This window comes from Pieris napi, chromosome 4, assembly GCF_905475465.1.
Source record: "Pieris napi chromosome 4, ilPieNapi1.2, whole genome shotgun sequence".
Classification (NCBI taxonomy): Eukaryota; Metazoa; Arthropoda; class Insecta; order Lepidoptera; family Pieridae; genus Pieris; species Pieris napi.
Genome location: NC_062237.1, coordinates 10106742 through 10120837, shown reverse-complemented (window position 1 = coordinate 10120837; position 14096 = coordinate 10106742). Strand labels below are relative to the sequence as shown.

Below are 14096 nucleotides of genomic sequence, written 5' to 3'. Positions count from 1 at the left end.
TAAGAAAATAACTATTTATACATTTAAAATTAGTAATAAATCTAATAAAGTTTCACTGTAGAACACACGATTTTTTTTATATTTTCTCTTTTCTCCTACACTTTCTATCCATGCACCATTATATTAAAATTATCACACTTTAAAATAGCCTACTGAGAAAAATCTACAATATACATATAAGCATTATAAAGCTCTCATATTAAACCATTAATTTGAATGAGAAAAATATATTTACATTTCTATATACACTATGTAGCTGCATTTATTCTATTTCACCTACAAGTCAGCAAAAAATTGCGATTAAATCTCCACCTAGAAATCGGTGGTTCTTTGAGGTTTATTATAACCTAATTTTGTAAGTCATTAGTTATAGAGAAGTATCCGCAACTTTTAACTATTTGAGGTTATTTTTTTTATAGACTAATGGTAGGGGAGCCCACGATGCTAAATGGGGATTTACTCGAGCGTCGTAGAGACCTATTGGGATGCAAAGCTTAGATAAAAAGAAGAAAAAAATGTTATATGATAAATTCCTTTTCATCGGTGGGGGAAGCGGCTATAGATAGTTAAATATGTAAAAAAAAACTGTTGCATGGACATCCTCGAGCGCGTCAGATATTGATAGCATCTATGCCCTACGTATTTTTAATAATGTACGTATGTTAATCTGATCGTTTGCATGATGCGGGTGGTTGTATTTAAGGGTTGAAAATTAAAAAAAAAAAAAAATTATCGAGCGCGTCAGATTTTCTAAGGGAGTGTTAAGTGCACCAAAAAAAAGCTCTCATTCACTAATCTGACGATTTCGATGGGACGCAAACCCACAGCCATTTTCTTAATTTGCAAAAAAAAATCGCAATTTTGAAATACTCAAGCGCGTCAGATTAAGATATATGTGGTTCATCTTTATGTTCTAAACGTACTGTCTCATAATCTGACGATTATCTAGAGGGATTCGCCTGATCTGCCAAAAAAAAATAGAAAAACGGTTCACCTAAAGGGCCATCCCTGCAACTTCCCGCTAATTCCATTCCTGGGCGCTTAAAATTGATATTTTGAGCTCGCTGAGTTCAAAGAAATAACATTTCTATGCATTTGAGCTCTCCCAGCTCGAAAGTCTGATAGAAGTTTCATAGAACACTATTTTTGGAATTTTCAAACCGCAATAACTTTTGAATGGATCAAGCAATTTTCACGCGGTTGGCGGCATTCGACGCAGTTTTATCATCCTCATAAATAATTTTGCAATTTTAATTGATCGAACCACAAATTTCGGAGTAATCCCGAAAAAACACTTTTTCGGGTTTCTTTCGTGTACGATATCTCTCGAACGAATCAACCGCTTTTGACCAGCTTGGTGGCGATCGACGTGGTTTTTCAAGCTCAAAGGCGGATTAGTTTTTGAAGTTGATCGAAAAAGAAACCACTTTAAAAAAAAATATTTCTTATTTTTTTAAGATTTTTCAAAATTTCTCAAAATCTATCGGTCCGAATCGGTTCAAATTCACAGGAAATGTAATTTTGAGGGAAATATTTAGAACGCCGTTTAGTAGATTCCGATCGGTTTAAGGAAATGTAGGCATCACGCAGCTGCACGCATTTAACTTTATCGACGAATTTTTGTTATTTCGGCTTGCGGAAATCGTCAGATTATATTTTTTTCATTATTCTTGAATTATTTCCTTCACAATAAAAAAAAAATTAGCTACGCTCGAGAATGTCGAGATGACGTTTTTTTTTTACAACTTTGTTGCCCTCCCCTTTTTTTCCGTCACTCTCAAATTGTCAGATTAGTGGAATATACACTTTTTAGGATGTAATTAACTCACCCTACCTTAATCTGACGCGCTCGGGAATTTCTGATGGTCAATTTTTTTTTACTAAACTGATCCTGTCTCCTTCACGTGCGGCTTTATATATGGGCCTCATATTTTGTGGAGGTACTTAACCGGGTACAAGGTATCCCCCTATATATTAATCTGCCGCGCTTTAGTAAATCCCGAAATCCCCTCTTGGGCTCCCCTACCATAAAGACAAATGCCATTATTGCCGAAACCAAAAGATATGGTGTTCTATTGCACACAAACATCAAACAAAATAAAAATTGTCAAAAACTGCTTACAATATTTTAATATCTGAATGGTTTGAAAATCTTTATTTACATAACCTATGTTTAAGGTAAAACATATAAAATATCTTTTTTTTTTAATTCTACTCTTTTATAATTCAGCACGTACCTTAGTAAGAATACGCCTCTTAGCACGGACAAAACGTTTCTTTATACAGAACTGGGCAATTTGGCCGTAATCCCACCTGATGTTAAGTGAGATATGGACTATCAGAGAGTACACCTGTCCATTAATATGTAACGTTTTTTTTTATTTGTCTATGATTTTTGGTTTTGAAAAAATTACAAAAAGGGTTTTGGTTATAAAACTCAAATGCAATCCTAGTTTAAATAGATGCAATCCGTAGATATGATTACAAAATAATAGTGCAATGAGTTAGCACTAATAAAATAGTAAAGATAGATTTTATAGATAGACAGAAAATTTTGGGTGGTGCTCCGTGGCCGAATTTGGAACTAAGCTTGCAATTCTATATAAATGGTATGGAAATCCTCCAAATAACCGATCTATCACAACCTAACGTTCGTATAGGCCTCAAAAGTCGCGTATTAGTTGCGTTGTTTACTACTAAAAGACGCAAAAAAATCTTGCCAAAATACGTGCCGATATAACTTAAAAATTATCGATAACCCTAAAATGTTAGGATTAAATAAACGTAAAATGGACACAACAACCAGCTTTCATTGACTATTGTTTAATTAATTCACTATTAACTTAGGGGCGGATTAACAAATAAAAATAAAACTATTTCAATGTCTAATAACTAAGTACATTAAATTAATTTCTCGACTCACATTTATAGCCGAAATTCGATTATCTAAATCATTAAAATATATCACAATTACAATTTTAGTCAATGACAATAATTAGCCATTTCAGGTCAAACTACGAAACAAAATTATTGTCAATATATAAAATCACCAAGCGTATAATCACAAATACAGGGTGTCCCTGATAAGCTTCCGAACTGTGTTGCTGACCGTATTCGACTCTGTTTCCGGTAACTTATACTTTATTGCGAAGAGATAAGGTTGAATATCCGGGTACGATGTGTCGAATATGAGATCCGCGTCCGACTGGTTCGGCATCTTGGGCACGTATTCGTGACGGTTTATTATCTCTGTGATAAACACTATTTGGTCTTGAAGCATTTCCACTACGCTCTCGTGTCTATGCATGTCTTGTCCCGATTCGGTCAATTCACAACTCACGCGCCATATTTCCCAAGGAACGGGCACGTATGTCGGCAGAAACCATCTAGTCCGGTGTTTTTGGAAGAACTCGAGGCTTATTTCGCCCTTAGCGGGGGAGGGTCTGCCGTCAATCGTGCGCAGGAGTTTCGAAAAGGCCGATATTTCTCTTTTAAGCTTCCGAGCGAGCGATTCGGACGCGCAGCAGACGTACGTGAAGTCTATGAAATCGCAGTCAACGTCCACATAATTAACGGTTCGTATGGAGTAACTCTCTTCGTTGTTGTAGGTGAATTTGCCGCTCGATCGGTGGAATAGCACTGTATGGAAGATACTGGCTACCACCTCGTCAACTTGGCTACCGTCCATGGCGATTTCGAAGTTGAAATCGCGTGCGTTCATCGTGACGGCGTCACTGGCATATCATGGTTAAAAATCGCGTGCAAATTAAAGGGTTTGAGATAAAGTACGAAGTGCGAAAGCCGTGTACGCCATTTTGGTATAACGTGTCAAATCCCACACTGAAACGGAAAATGACCGTTTTAATTTTTACGTTAGCGAGAGGAAGCAAACGAACCTTGCAGAATCGATTTTTTATGATATACAAAAACATACGAGCCGGGACCTATACTATAATCATTGATATATAAAAAACCCAAGATGCACAATCAACGTCTAAAAAACGTCCTCAAAAAATGAGCGCAACATTCTAAATTGTGCACTCATTTCAAATAGTCTCGCGTCTAATAAGTGGAGTCGATGTTATTTATTTGTGTTTTTTTTTATAAATAAATTTATGTACTTTTGAACTTTTTTGTGTGTAGTTTTTGACAAATATATTTACTAACAAATTATTTTTTAATTTAAAGAAAAAACTTTTTAACCGGATTAAAGTTATGTATTATTATAAATTTGCAACTATTTAACATCCAACACCTTTTGTCTTCAGTCACCGTGACCACGCACGCTGTAAAGCACCCGAAAAGTCGGATAAATTTAAAATTATGTTAAATAGTTGTAAATAAAAAAGTAATGTTCGACTCCACTCAATACCTTGTCCTACCGACCACGGTCGGTCGTAAAATTTTATTGCTTTAAGTACGTATACACTGCGTTGTAATAACAACTTTAAGAAATTCGCGTAAGGTTGATTTTGCAATAATATATGCTTGTAACATATACTGTTATAGACATACTGTTATAGAAAATGACAGAAATAGTGTTTCGGGACACTTTCGAGCGTTACTTTTATTCGAGACTGTGCATCTTGGGTTTTTTTATATATCAATGACTATAATGTAAAAATAATAAAACGCATTGCATATTTTAAATTAAGTGTGACAATCGCTAAAAATAATTATTAAGTTCCTGAGTTGTACCATGGTACATCTTTTTAGGGACCCCTTAAATAGAATATAACTCACCCATATATTTAAGAGTACCACAGAGCGTCGTAGTCCTCGACCCAATGGACAGCCACTTGGAAAGACCGAAATCAATCAATCGTATGTGATAGTCCGAATCGAGTAGAATATTTTCCGGCTTCAGATCACGATATATAATACCCGCGTTGTGTAGGAAATCTGGAAGATTTTTCAATATATTTTAATTAACTAGACTTTAAATTGGCGATACATGGAATTCAATAATTAAACATAATATTTGTATTGATCATATGTAATTTATATAAAAAAAAATTAAACATTTAGTTAAAAAAGCAATATATTGTTCTACATAATTTTGCGCTTGTAAAATAAAAAAACTATAGAGACAAAGAAATTTAAATTACACGTTATAACTTTAAAAAAATCAAGACGCCTGACGAACTATAATGAAGTATGAGTGTTGTCGACAAAACAAAAAGTTTGAACACTGCTACAAACTCAAATCTCAAGACGGTTCAGCCAAATTACTATTCGCCTGTATAAACTGTCATATATGGTAAGACATCTAAGAATTCAGTTATAATTAATATCTGTCAGCTATACTAGTTATAATATAAACAGCTATAATAATTAGCGATAAAAAAGAGTGGCAGAAAGTTCCTTGCCAGTTCTTCGCTCTACGCCCTTGACTTGCGAACTGGTAGTAAATGAAAATTTAGAATTAATTTAACTACTTTTCTGACGTACTTGTTTACCTATATGAAACTATGACTTTGAGTCTAAAAAAGTATTACTACATTAGAGATAACTTTAAAACCTCACACCTCTGCAGGCTCTCTGATCCCAAAATGTTTCTTGGCTAATAAAACTAGAAGGCCCCAAAATAAAATTGTAATAGGTGTGTATCGACGAATCTATCCATTTTTTATATAAGAATACGATTTTGAAAAGTATCGAAAAACTTGTGCTTATAGTCGACTTTAGGGAAGTTTTGCTTTTAGATTTTTTACGTACCTATAGCGAACGCAATTTCAGCGACGAACACTTTGACGATATCCTCAGGTACCTTTCTCCACTTGTCTAACAACACTAGCAACTCACCGCCCGGAATGTACTCTGAAACTGTTTGTGGACATTAGCAAATGAGGTGATTATTGACTTCAAATACACGATAATTGTGGTCAATCATGCATATTTCTTTATTTCAGATTATATCCACATTAAGTTTTAGTTAGAGTTCGTAACAATTCGGTCTTAGTTGCTATGTTAGTATTGGTTCGCAAACACGTTCTCTGTAATCAATACATTTAGGATACCATTGATGCTATGCCTAACACGCATCAAGGATGCTACCCTTTTCCGAGTGATCGTATTAAAACCGTCTTGTAATTTCCCAAAAATATAATAATACTATAGAAATATTACACTTCCAACTACAAATTTTAGTTTTACTAGTAATTTCCTATTTAATAAAATTTATTGATAATGATAACACGTGGTGTACAAAGCTTTTCTTAAAATTTATTAAGTAAAGGAATCTAAATGTTGTGTTTTAAATGAAAAAATTTCTCTTAAGATGATTTTTTTAATGAGCTTTCGAAAAATGCATTTGTTATATTTCGACAATAGAATGTTTAATATGCCCAAAAAGTTCTCTCGTCGTTCCAAGAGTAATTAATACACCTTTGTCAATCAAAAATGTAATAGATTGAGACGTACAATTTCTCAATGTATTTCTAATTAAAAATAAATACCATAGCCACTTAACCTATGACCATACCAGCTCATAGGCAAAATATTAAAATGATTTTCAAATTATATTAAAATATCATTTATTGATAGGTAACTTAATACACTTATGAACGCCAGTAAGGACATAGTTTGTTAATTAACATTTACTGCCAATACTCAAATCAAGGACGTAGAACAAACGAGAAGAACTCATAATTTATTGGGCATCTCTCTTTTAAATCGCCAAGGATTTTTTACAAAAGTTTGTAATCACCTGCAACCATTCAAAATAACATATTATACTACATCTATAATGTTAGTTATTTCGACTATGTATTTGCGTGTTGTTCCCACGAGAATGTAAGTGTGTGCTCCTATTTCACCATGCCTCTCAAATCTTTGTGTTTAATTTATTTTATTATTATTTATAACTTAAGATGTCATGTGGAACATGGTGTAATGGTTGCAGCTCCTTACAAACATTGTGTAAAACAAAAAACTTGGCGATTAAAAGGGTGGCGGGAAGTTTATTGCCAGTTCTTCTCTACCATTCTACGCTCTTGATTTGAGAACTAACTGGTAGTAAATGAAAAATTAGAAGCATTTAATATATATTTCGTTTTTGACGTTCATAAGTGTACAGTGTGTTTTCATATGAATAAATGATTTAGATTTATAATAACTTTTAATCGCAGTCTATGGGGCATCATATTATTATAGGATATTTAGTGTAGTTTTAAAACACGTGTGTATTTAACCAACGGCCTTCTAAACCACAAATACACAGATGACCTAATGACAAATGTCGAATCGACCTCATTTTGCCATTAATGTCTAGTCGCAATCGTACTGATAAAGCAATTACCTAATACTCGGTCGGATTTTATTACTGGTGCACGTCGCGAATTAGGTTTAAAAGGAACTATTAAACTGAAAACACCTTTTTAAACATTTTATAAGCGCACTTTTTATTTCTCTTATTAAAGCGTATTTAGCCACTGAAATGAACATTCATACTTATCATTCGACTTATCAATAGTTTTGGCGATGAGTAATCACTTACATCAAACAATTTATATTAAATATTATATGTACATTGTACAATGTACATCAATATTATATAAAATATTACCGTACCGTAATCTCTATATGGTTTGACGGTAAAAAAATTGTGTTTATTCATTATAACAATGCATTATAATGCGTAAGGTTTTGGAAACCTGTTTAGTATTAAATACCTGTATAGGGGGTACAGTAACTTAATAGTAATACCTAATAGTTATTACTTAATGGTTATAACATTTTTTTGTTTGTTTTTTCACTTACAATTTTTGTTTTTTAAACTGTTTACAAAATCTTCTTCGGCTAGTATTTGTATAAAAATCTTAGTGTTATGCATAACCAGGGTTTCGTACTTTGTCAAACTTATGATAAGTTGACGTGATGTGTTTTCATCATCATCAGTGTAGTTTAGTAGATTAATTAGAATTTGATAGGACCAAATAAATACTACTGCACAACACTTGATTTTGTTTTTACAAAGGCAATACAGATTTTATCATTCAATTTTCAATTAAAACATTTCATGTTCGGACTTTCGTTGCTATACAAATTATTTTAGATAGAAAACGTGTTAGATTTATCGCTACGAATTTTATCGTGTCTATTATAATTGCGCTGATATTAAATGGTTAAATACTAATCATATGATGATGAAATAGCTTATTTCTATAATCAATGTAACTTCCAATCATAAATAATTGGATAGGTTATTATGAAGAATTACCTGATTATACTGTTCATAAGGAAAAATTCACAAATATCTAAATAATATATAGAAGTATTTTCACGGTTATACATTGTTCTCAATACATTAAAACTTTGATTATTCGTTATTATAATAAACCATGCAGTTAAATAAACCAACCAACCAGCCATGGATAGAGAAAAGTGGAAAAAAGCTTGAGGCTTTTACACGTGAAGAGTACCGATCAATGGTACTGAAGGAAGTAAGGATATCGAGTAACAAGAAAAAAAATGTACAACAAACTGTATAATTCATATTAAAGTATTATTACTAAATGTCGTATTAAAATTACGCCCCATTTGCTTTACTGCAAGCAGTCAGCACCATTACTTAACTATAAAATTTGCAAGATGTTTATTGTTAATAGAATAAAATAAAATTTAAGTAATCTTTCTTATTTTTGTTATCTGTACTGATATAATTAATGCGACAAGGTTCCAATGCTTTAGCGGAGATATATCTTAGAATAATATAGTAACTTTAAATTACTTGTATCGTATTCCAAGGAAACTTGTGGGCATCTCGCACACGATAAACAATTAAAATTATGCTTATCACGGTACTCCTGTGTGTTCAGAATGAACTTTCAACTATTCTATTTACGACCCATATTTTAAAGATACCAGATTATTAACTCATATTTACGGCTAATTAGCTAATTAATAAAAGTGACAATTAATTAATTTGACAAAAGACGACTCTTATTATTTTGCATCTGTTTTGTATCACAGACAATATAATAAGATACCTAAAATATTCGTTAAAAAATTTGGACACCTGGTACTTTCTTAGTAGATTTAATAAATACGTATACTAAAGTTATAGTTAAGTAAGTAAGTTGTGCCGCCGCCCATGGACGCTTGCACTGTCAAAAGGCTGTCAAAGAACTGGTGACAGACCCTAAGTCTAATAAACGTTTGTGGATGATAGCTGACCAGCGATTTTACACCAGAAACATCAGACATTATAGAGTAACATTCTATTAAAAGTTCACTTACCAATATAAAGTCTCTTCTTTGTCTGCCACCGTGATACTGCTTCAGCTATAAATTGGTGATGGCCAACAACGGACTGGATCTTCGCCTCTTCCTTAACTTGGCACACTGCTCTGTCATGAACCAACTGGAATAGAAAATATACTTCATTGTGTATCTCTCAATGACTGCTTTATATACTTGAATGAACGGGGAAAAAGTATCTTGCTTGTTTTGAAGAATAATCCATAAGTTAAAAGGATAACCAAGGAAAGGATATCCATAGTTGCTCCCCTCACACTTTAAGAGCGATTTTCGTTTAATGTTTATTTAAATTATATTATTGTTTTGCTTAATTTCTTTTTATTATTTCCTTTATGCTATGTTTGCCTGTAAATGCGTGACACATTAAAAATTTTATTTTATTTTTCTTTTATCAATGTATGAGTGTGCCGAACGTTGACAAGCTTTTATAAATAAATAAATAAAGTCACAAACTGTACAATGTGGTCTGATAATTATTCAAAGCCAATGCAATGTTTTGGATCGCATATTTTAGCTAACATATTATAGCTATAAGCATTACTGAAGGTCGTTTTTGTGTTGCATATCTTTCTCCATTCCTCTGTCTCTTCGGCAAGCCTTAGCGCCTGTGTATTACTAAGGCCAAAGAAGATCAGGCTGTTTTGGTAACACACCGAAGAAAGACGGGACATCACTCGTAGTTGACTAAGAATTCACAAATTCGTTCTTTTCGTCGTCCAGGGAATCCTCTATCCACACATTTCAAGAGCACATATCCTCCTTTCGGATGCTCGCACAGTCCAAGTTTCAGCGCCGTATCAAAACAATGGGAAACACTAGTATCTTGACCAATATTTTTATAGTTTCTACCGAAATATTGCATTTAAAGTATGAGGTTCCATTTCTATTCCTGATTAAATAACACATGTTGTCTTGGAAACGGAAGGGTGATTATAAAATGATTGAATATATAAATCAAACAATTATAAAATATGCATAGCAAAAATTATGCTAATCAGACATCATCTTCATTTAATCCTTATTGGAATATAGGAATACATCCTGTATTCGAATGAGAATTCTCGTCATGAACAGGTTTCTTGCGTCGGCTAACTGTGGAGCGTCAATGTTTCAATTGGTTTGTGACGTTTTACGTACAATTTTAATGGTTATAATAATGTTCGACGTCCTGGTGGACAGAAAAACTGTGTCCAGTTTGATATCATGCATATATAATAAATAAATAAAAAATAGTACCAAAATGTATGCAGTGTATAAGGTGATGTATTTTAAAACAGACAGGTATATTGATATCAAACAAACACTCATAATGTTAATGAATGTATTATACAGTCAAATTATCTTAATGTCGTACGACAATGACCTAGTGTCCTACTTAATTTTGTGTTTTAAATTAATACAAATGGCACATTTCTTAAATAACCTGTAAGATTTGCAATTTGTAATTTATGGATTAAAATCATAATGGTAATATAAAAACAAAGAAATTATATCGAAATATTAACATTTAGAACTACAAATGTTAAAAAACTTTTTTATAAATATTTTTAAAGTCACAGAAGAATATGATTAAAGTTTCTATATATTATAAGCTTGACATACAATATTTATATTTTATTTTAAATGTACAATTATTATTATTTTCTTCTTCTAATAGGGCCATCTCCTTGCGAAGGTTGGCGAACATCATGGCCAATTTTGGATGCCGCGCTTCTAAACAATGACTTGGTGCTTTGACCAAACCATTGTCTAAAGTGTTTCAACCAAACGTGCGTCTTCAGCCAGGTCTCCCTCTATATGCCACTTTGCCATGTATTGGTTGAAAGAGCTCGTATTTTCTGGTGTTACGTGAAACGTGTCCGAAATACTCAAGTTTCCTTTTCTTAACCGTCATAAGCAATGCCTTGTTCTTCTGCATTCTGTCCAGCACGGTTGTATTTCGTATGCGGTATGTCCAAGTTATTTTAAGCATACGTCGATAAACCCATATCTCGAACGCTTCAAATTTTTTCGACATAGTCTCTGTCAGCGTCTAAGACTCTACGCCGTAGAGCACAGAGAAGACGTAACATCGCGGTCTTAGCTGTATATTTAGGCGCTTGTCACAAGGTACTTTTTTAGTTTTGAAAAGGCGCTCCGCACTTGTTCAATTCTACAACGGATTTCGATGCTATGGTAACCCTTTTCATCAATCACTGTGCCTAGATATCGTATTTTCGAGCAACGTTTGAATGTCTGATTATCGAGGTATTAAGTTGTGAAAAGCTCCGGTGTTCGGCTTATTGTCATGACACACACACAACACAACTTTCAGAACTCATGCTACCAACTGAATTGACTGATTAGTATTTAAATCTCAACTAATTATGTTTATTATTTTTATTCTAATCAAAATACAGACCTAAAGCAAATTGAAGTCAATCATGAAATAGTATTATATTAAAATTAATTTAATTTTGTCTAAAAATAGCTTAAAGATAATACTGTAAGACCTTGAATAAATTTTAAATAATTATTGGATATAGTGTAGCGATGATAAGCTTAAGTTTAATTTACATAACAATTATAAGAATATCAATCAGTGGCTCCAAAAGAGAAATAACTTCCGTATTAAATTTTGTTAATTACTATGTTACATTTAAAAACTAAAAACACTCCTCTTTTTGACGTGGGAGGTTAAAAATAACCAAATTCAGGAGTTTTAACTGTAGGAATGAGGAAACGGCTGGCATTGAGCCAAATATTGGGCATATATAAAAATAGGTCAAGGGAGTACCTTTGTTTATCAAACATAGATTAACTGGCTTTTTTAGAGTGCCACTTGAACTAAACCAATTTTTTTTATCTGCTATTGTTTTAAGGCTTTATTTGATAATTATATCATGAAACACAACTGCATTGATAAATAATTTTCTATCTTTATCTAACAAGTTTTAAACTAATAATTAAAACGATGTTACAAAAAAATGAAGCATCTTTAAATTACTAATTTTGTAATATTTATATTGTTGATTTCAATTTTATAAATCATAGATATTACATGATTTTCTATAATCTATAAAATGTCAGTTCTTAATTCTAACTTGCCAATTATTTCAAATGCTTAACTGTATATTAGAATGTGCTAACCCTGGGAACTAGGTTCAAATTAAAACATCTTTTTGTTCTTTACTATCAAGGAGGGCTGCGCGCTATATAACATCACACTACAACCAACTTAATGTGGGTGAAACCATGGGGCATGGCTAGTAGCATTTTAGTGTTGCTCAATATTTTATTTATGAAATTAATTATGTAAATTATTTTTAGTTACTAACCTGTGACTTGCTCAGAACTTTTAAAGCATACTCCTTATTTTCAGAGACCTTTCTCACTTTAAATACCTCTCCAAATGCACCTTTAGCAATTGTTTGAACTACTTCAAAGTCTTTCTTCAAGAGATCAGTTGTGATGGGGAATTCTGGGAGAAATATTGACTCTTTATGGGCAACCGGCCAAGCAGTTTTACAAGCTTCAAGAGGATTATTTAATGTAGAATCGTGCCACCTGAAAACTTATGCTATAAATAAATGGAAGCAATAAACAGCTAGCAAGAAGCAAGGATACAACAATGAACACTAAGTTCTCATTAAAATCAAACTTTTTGACAGTTTTGTGCGCAGATATCTAATCTACGCACAAAATACAATTTGGCAATGTATTCTATAAATAAAATATTATGTTTATTTAATTGAAAAATTAATTCTCTCCTTTTATCTTCAATTTCGTTTCTACCTCCGCTATTTAGATAATTTCACTATGGTAATTGCATACTCAAAAACATGCATAGTAGCCAATACATAAAAGATATAAAAATAAATTTACTTTCAAGTGTCTCTTGAGTGAAAAAATCAGTTATAAAAAGTGAACTTCATTATTTAATTTAAATAACGGCTATGCTAATGAATTCAATAATATATGACGAAATAATAATACGAAAATGCCATGCTCAACGTACATATGTAATAATGTGCCCTTGCAATAGAATATTAATGATACACAACACTAACCTTCGTCTAGATACTCGTGACCAAGGCCGAGAAGTACTGTACGCCGAATGGTTGCTGGTTACGCTTAGGTAGGAGCGTCCACTGAGGTTGCCCACAAAATGCGACAAGCTGAACTAAACACAAACAAACAAACTGCAAACACTTTCCAAAACAATCAACACGCAAACGTCAGTATCGACCCAAACGTTTGTTGTTAATTTTTTGCAAGTAAGCAATCACATAGTCATCAACAACAAAGCATTTTGTAGATTACGTATGTTGAATGTTCAGCTGTGAATGACATTAGCAAGTTTTCGATTTGATCGCAGATTACCTGACTTGTAAATGCTTGGCCGTCGCGGGATGTGTGAATAGATAGCTTGTTTCTTTCCTCTGTTTTAGTATGCAGGTTTCCCATTAAATTTAAAAAAAGGATGTAATAATGATAGTTAACCTTTACAATTTTCCGTTTGGAAATTATTTATAAAGCAAGAAAATTATTTATTTGCAAACAATCGAAGTAAAATTTTGTTCCACTTCTCTTAAACTCAGTGTTGCTAGTTGAAAATGTTTTCATTATATTATCTACAACAGATAATTATCAACAGATAATTAAAAACAACAAATTCATGATTGGAGGAAGGTTTTGAAATACTATACTAAAATGTATAATATCTACAAATACTAATAATATGAAATATAATCATTTTTTTTAATTTACTTGATTTTGCTATGGCTTTTAGATGCAAGCAGTGGATTATGACAAATAATCGCGGATGACTATAACCTTGCAATAAAAATTGAAAA

The 14096-nt window shown here is 32.5% G+C and overlaps 1 protein-coding gene and 1 long non-coding RNA gene across 4 annotated transcripts in view; one reads left to right on the top strand and one right to left on the bottom strand.

Annotated features, from left to right (window-relative positions):
- Positions 1-13854, bottom strand: part of LOC125048791 (autophagy-related protein 101) — a 60333-nt gene extending 46479 nt beyond the window's left edge. The window contains exons 1-7 of one of the 3 annotated variants that reach the window (XM_047647677.1): positions 13624-13853; positions 13311-13423; positions 12579-12807; positions 9241-9364; positions 5719-5826; positions 4744-4902; positions 3626-3840 (exon numbers count right to left, since the gene is read on the bottom strand). In XM_047647677.1, coding sequence (XP_047503633.1) covers positions 3767-3840; positions 4744-4902; positions 5719-5826; positions 9241-9364; positions 12579-12807; positions 13311-13423; positions 13624-13707 — 891 coding nt within the window. In that variant the 5' untranslated portion in view covers positions 13708-13853 and the 3' untranslated portion in view covers positions 3626-3766. Of the gene's footprint in view, positions 1-2872; positions 3841-4743; positions 4903-5718; positions 5827-9240; positions 9365-12578; positions 12808-13310; positions 13424-13623 lie in introns of those variants that run through there. The other 2 variants (XM_047647676.1, XM_047647678.1) reach the window with 2 other exon arrangements.
- LOC125048793 lies at positions 287-2255 on the top strand. The gene is made up of 2 exons (XR_007116872.1): positions 287-426; positions 2034-2255. It is a non-coding gene; the product is annotated as an uncharacterized LOC125048793 (long non-coding RNA).
- Positions 13855-14096: the final 242 nt, after the last annotated feature.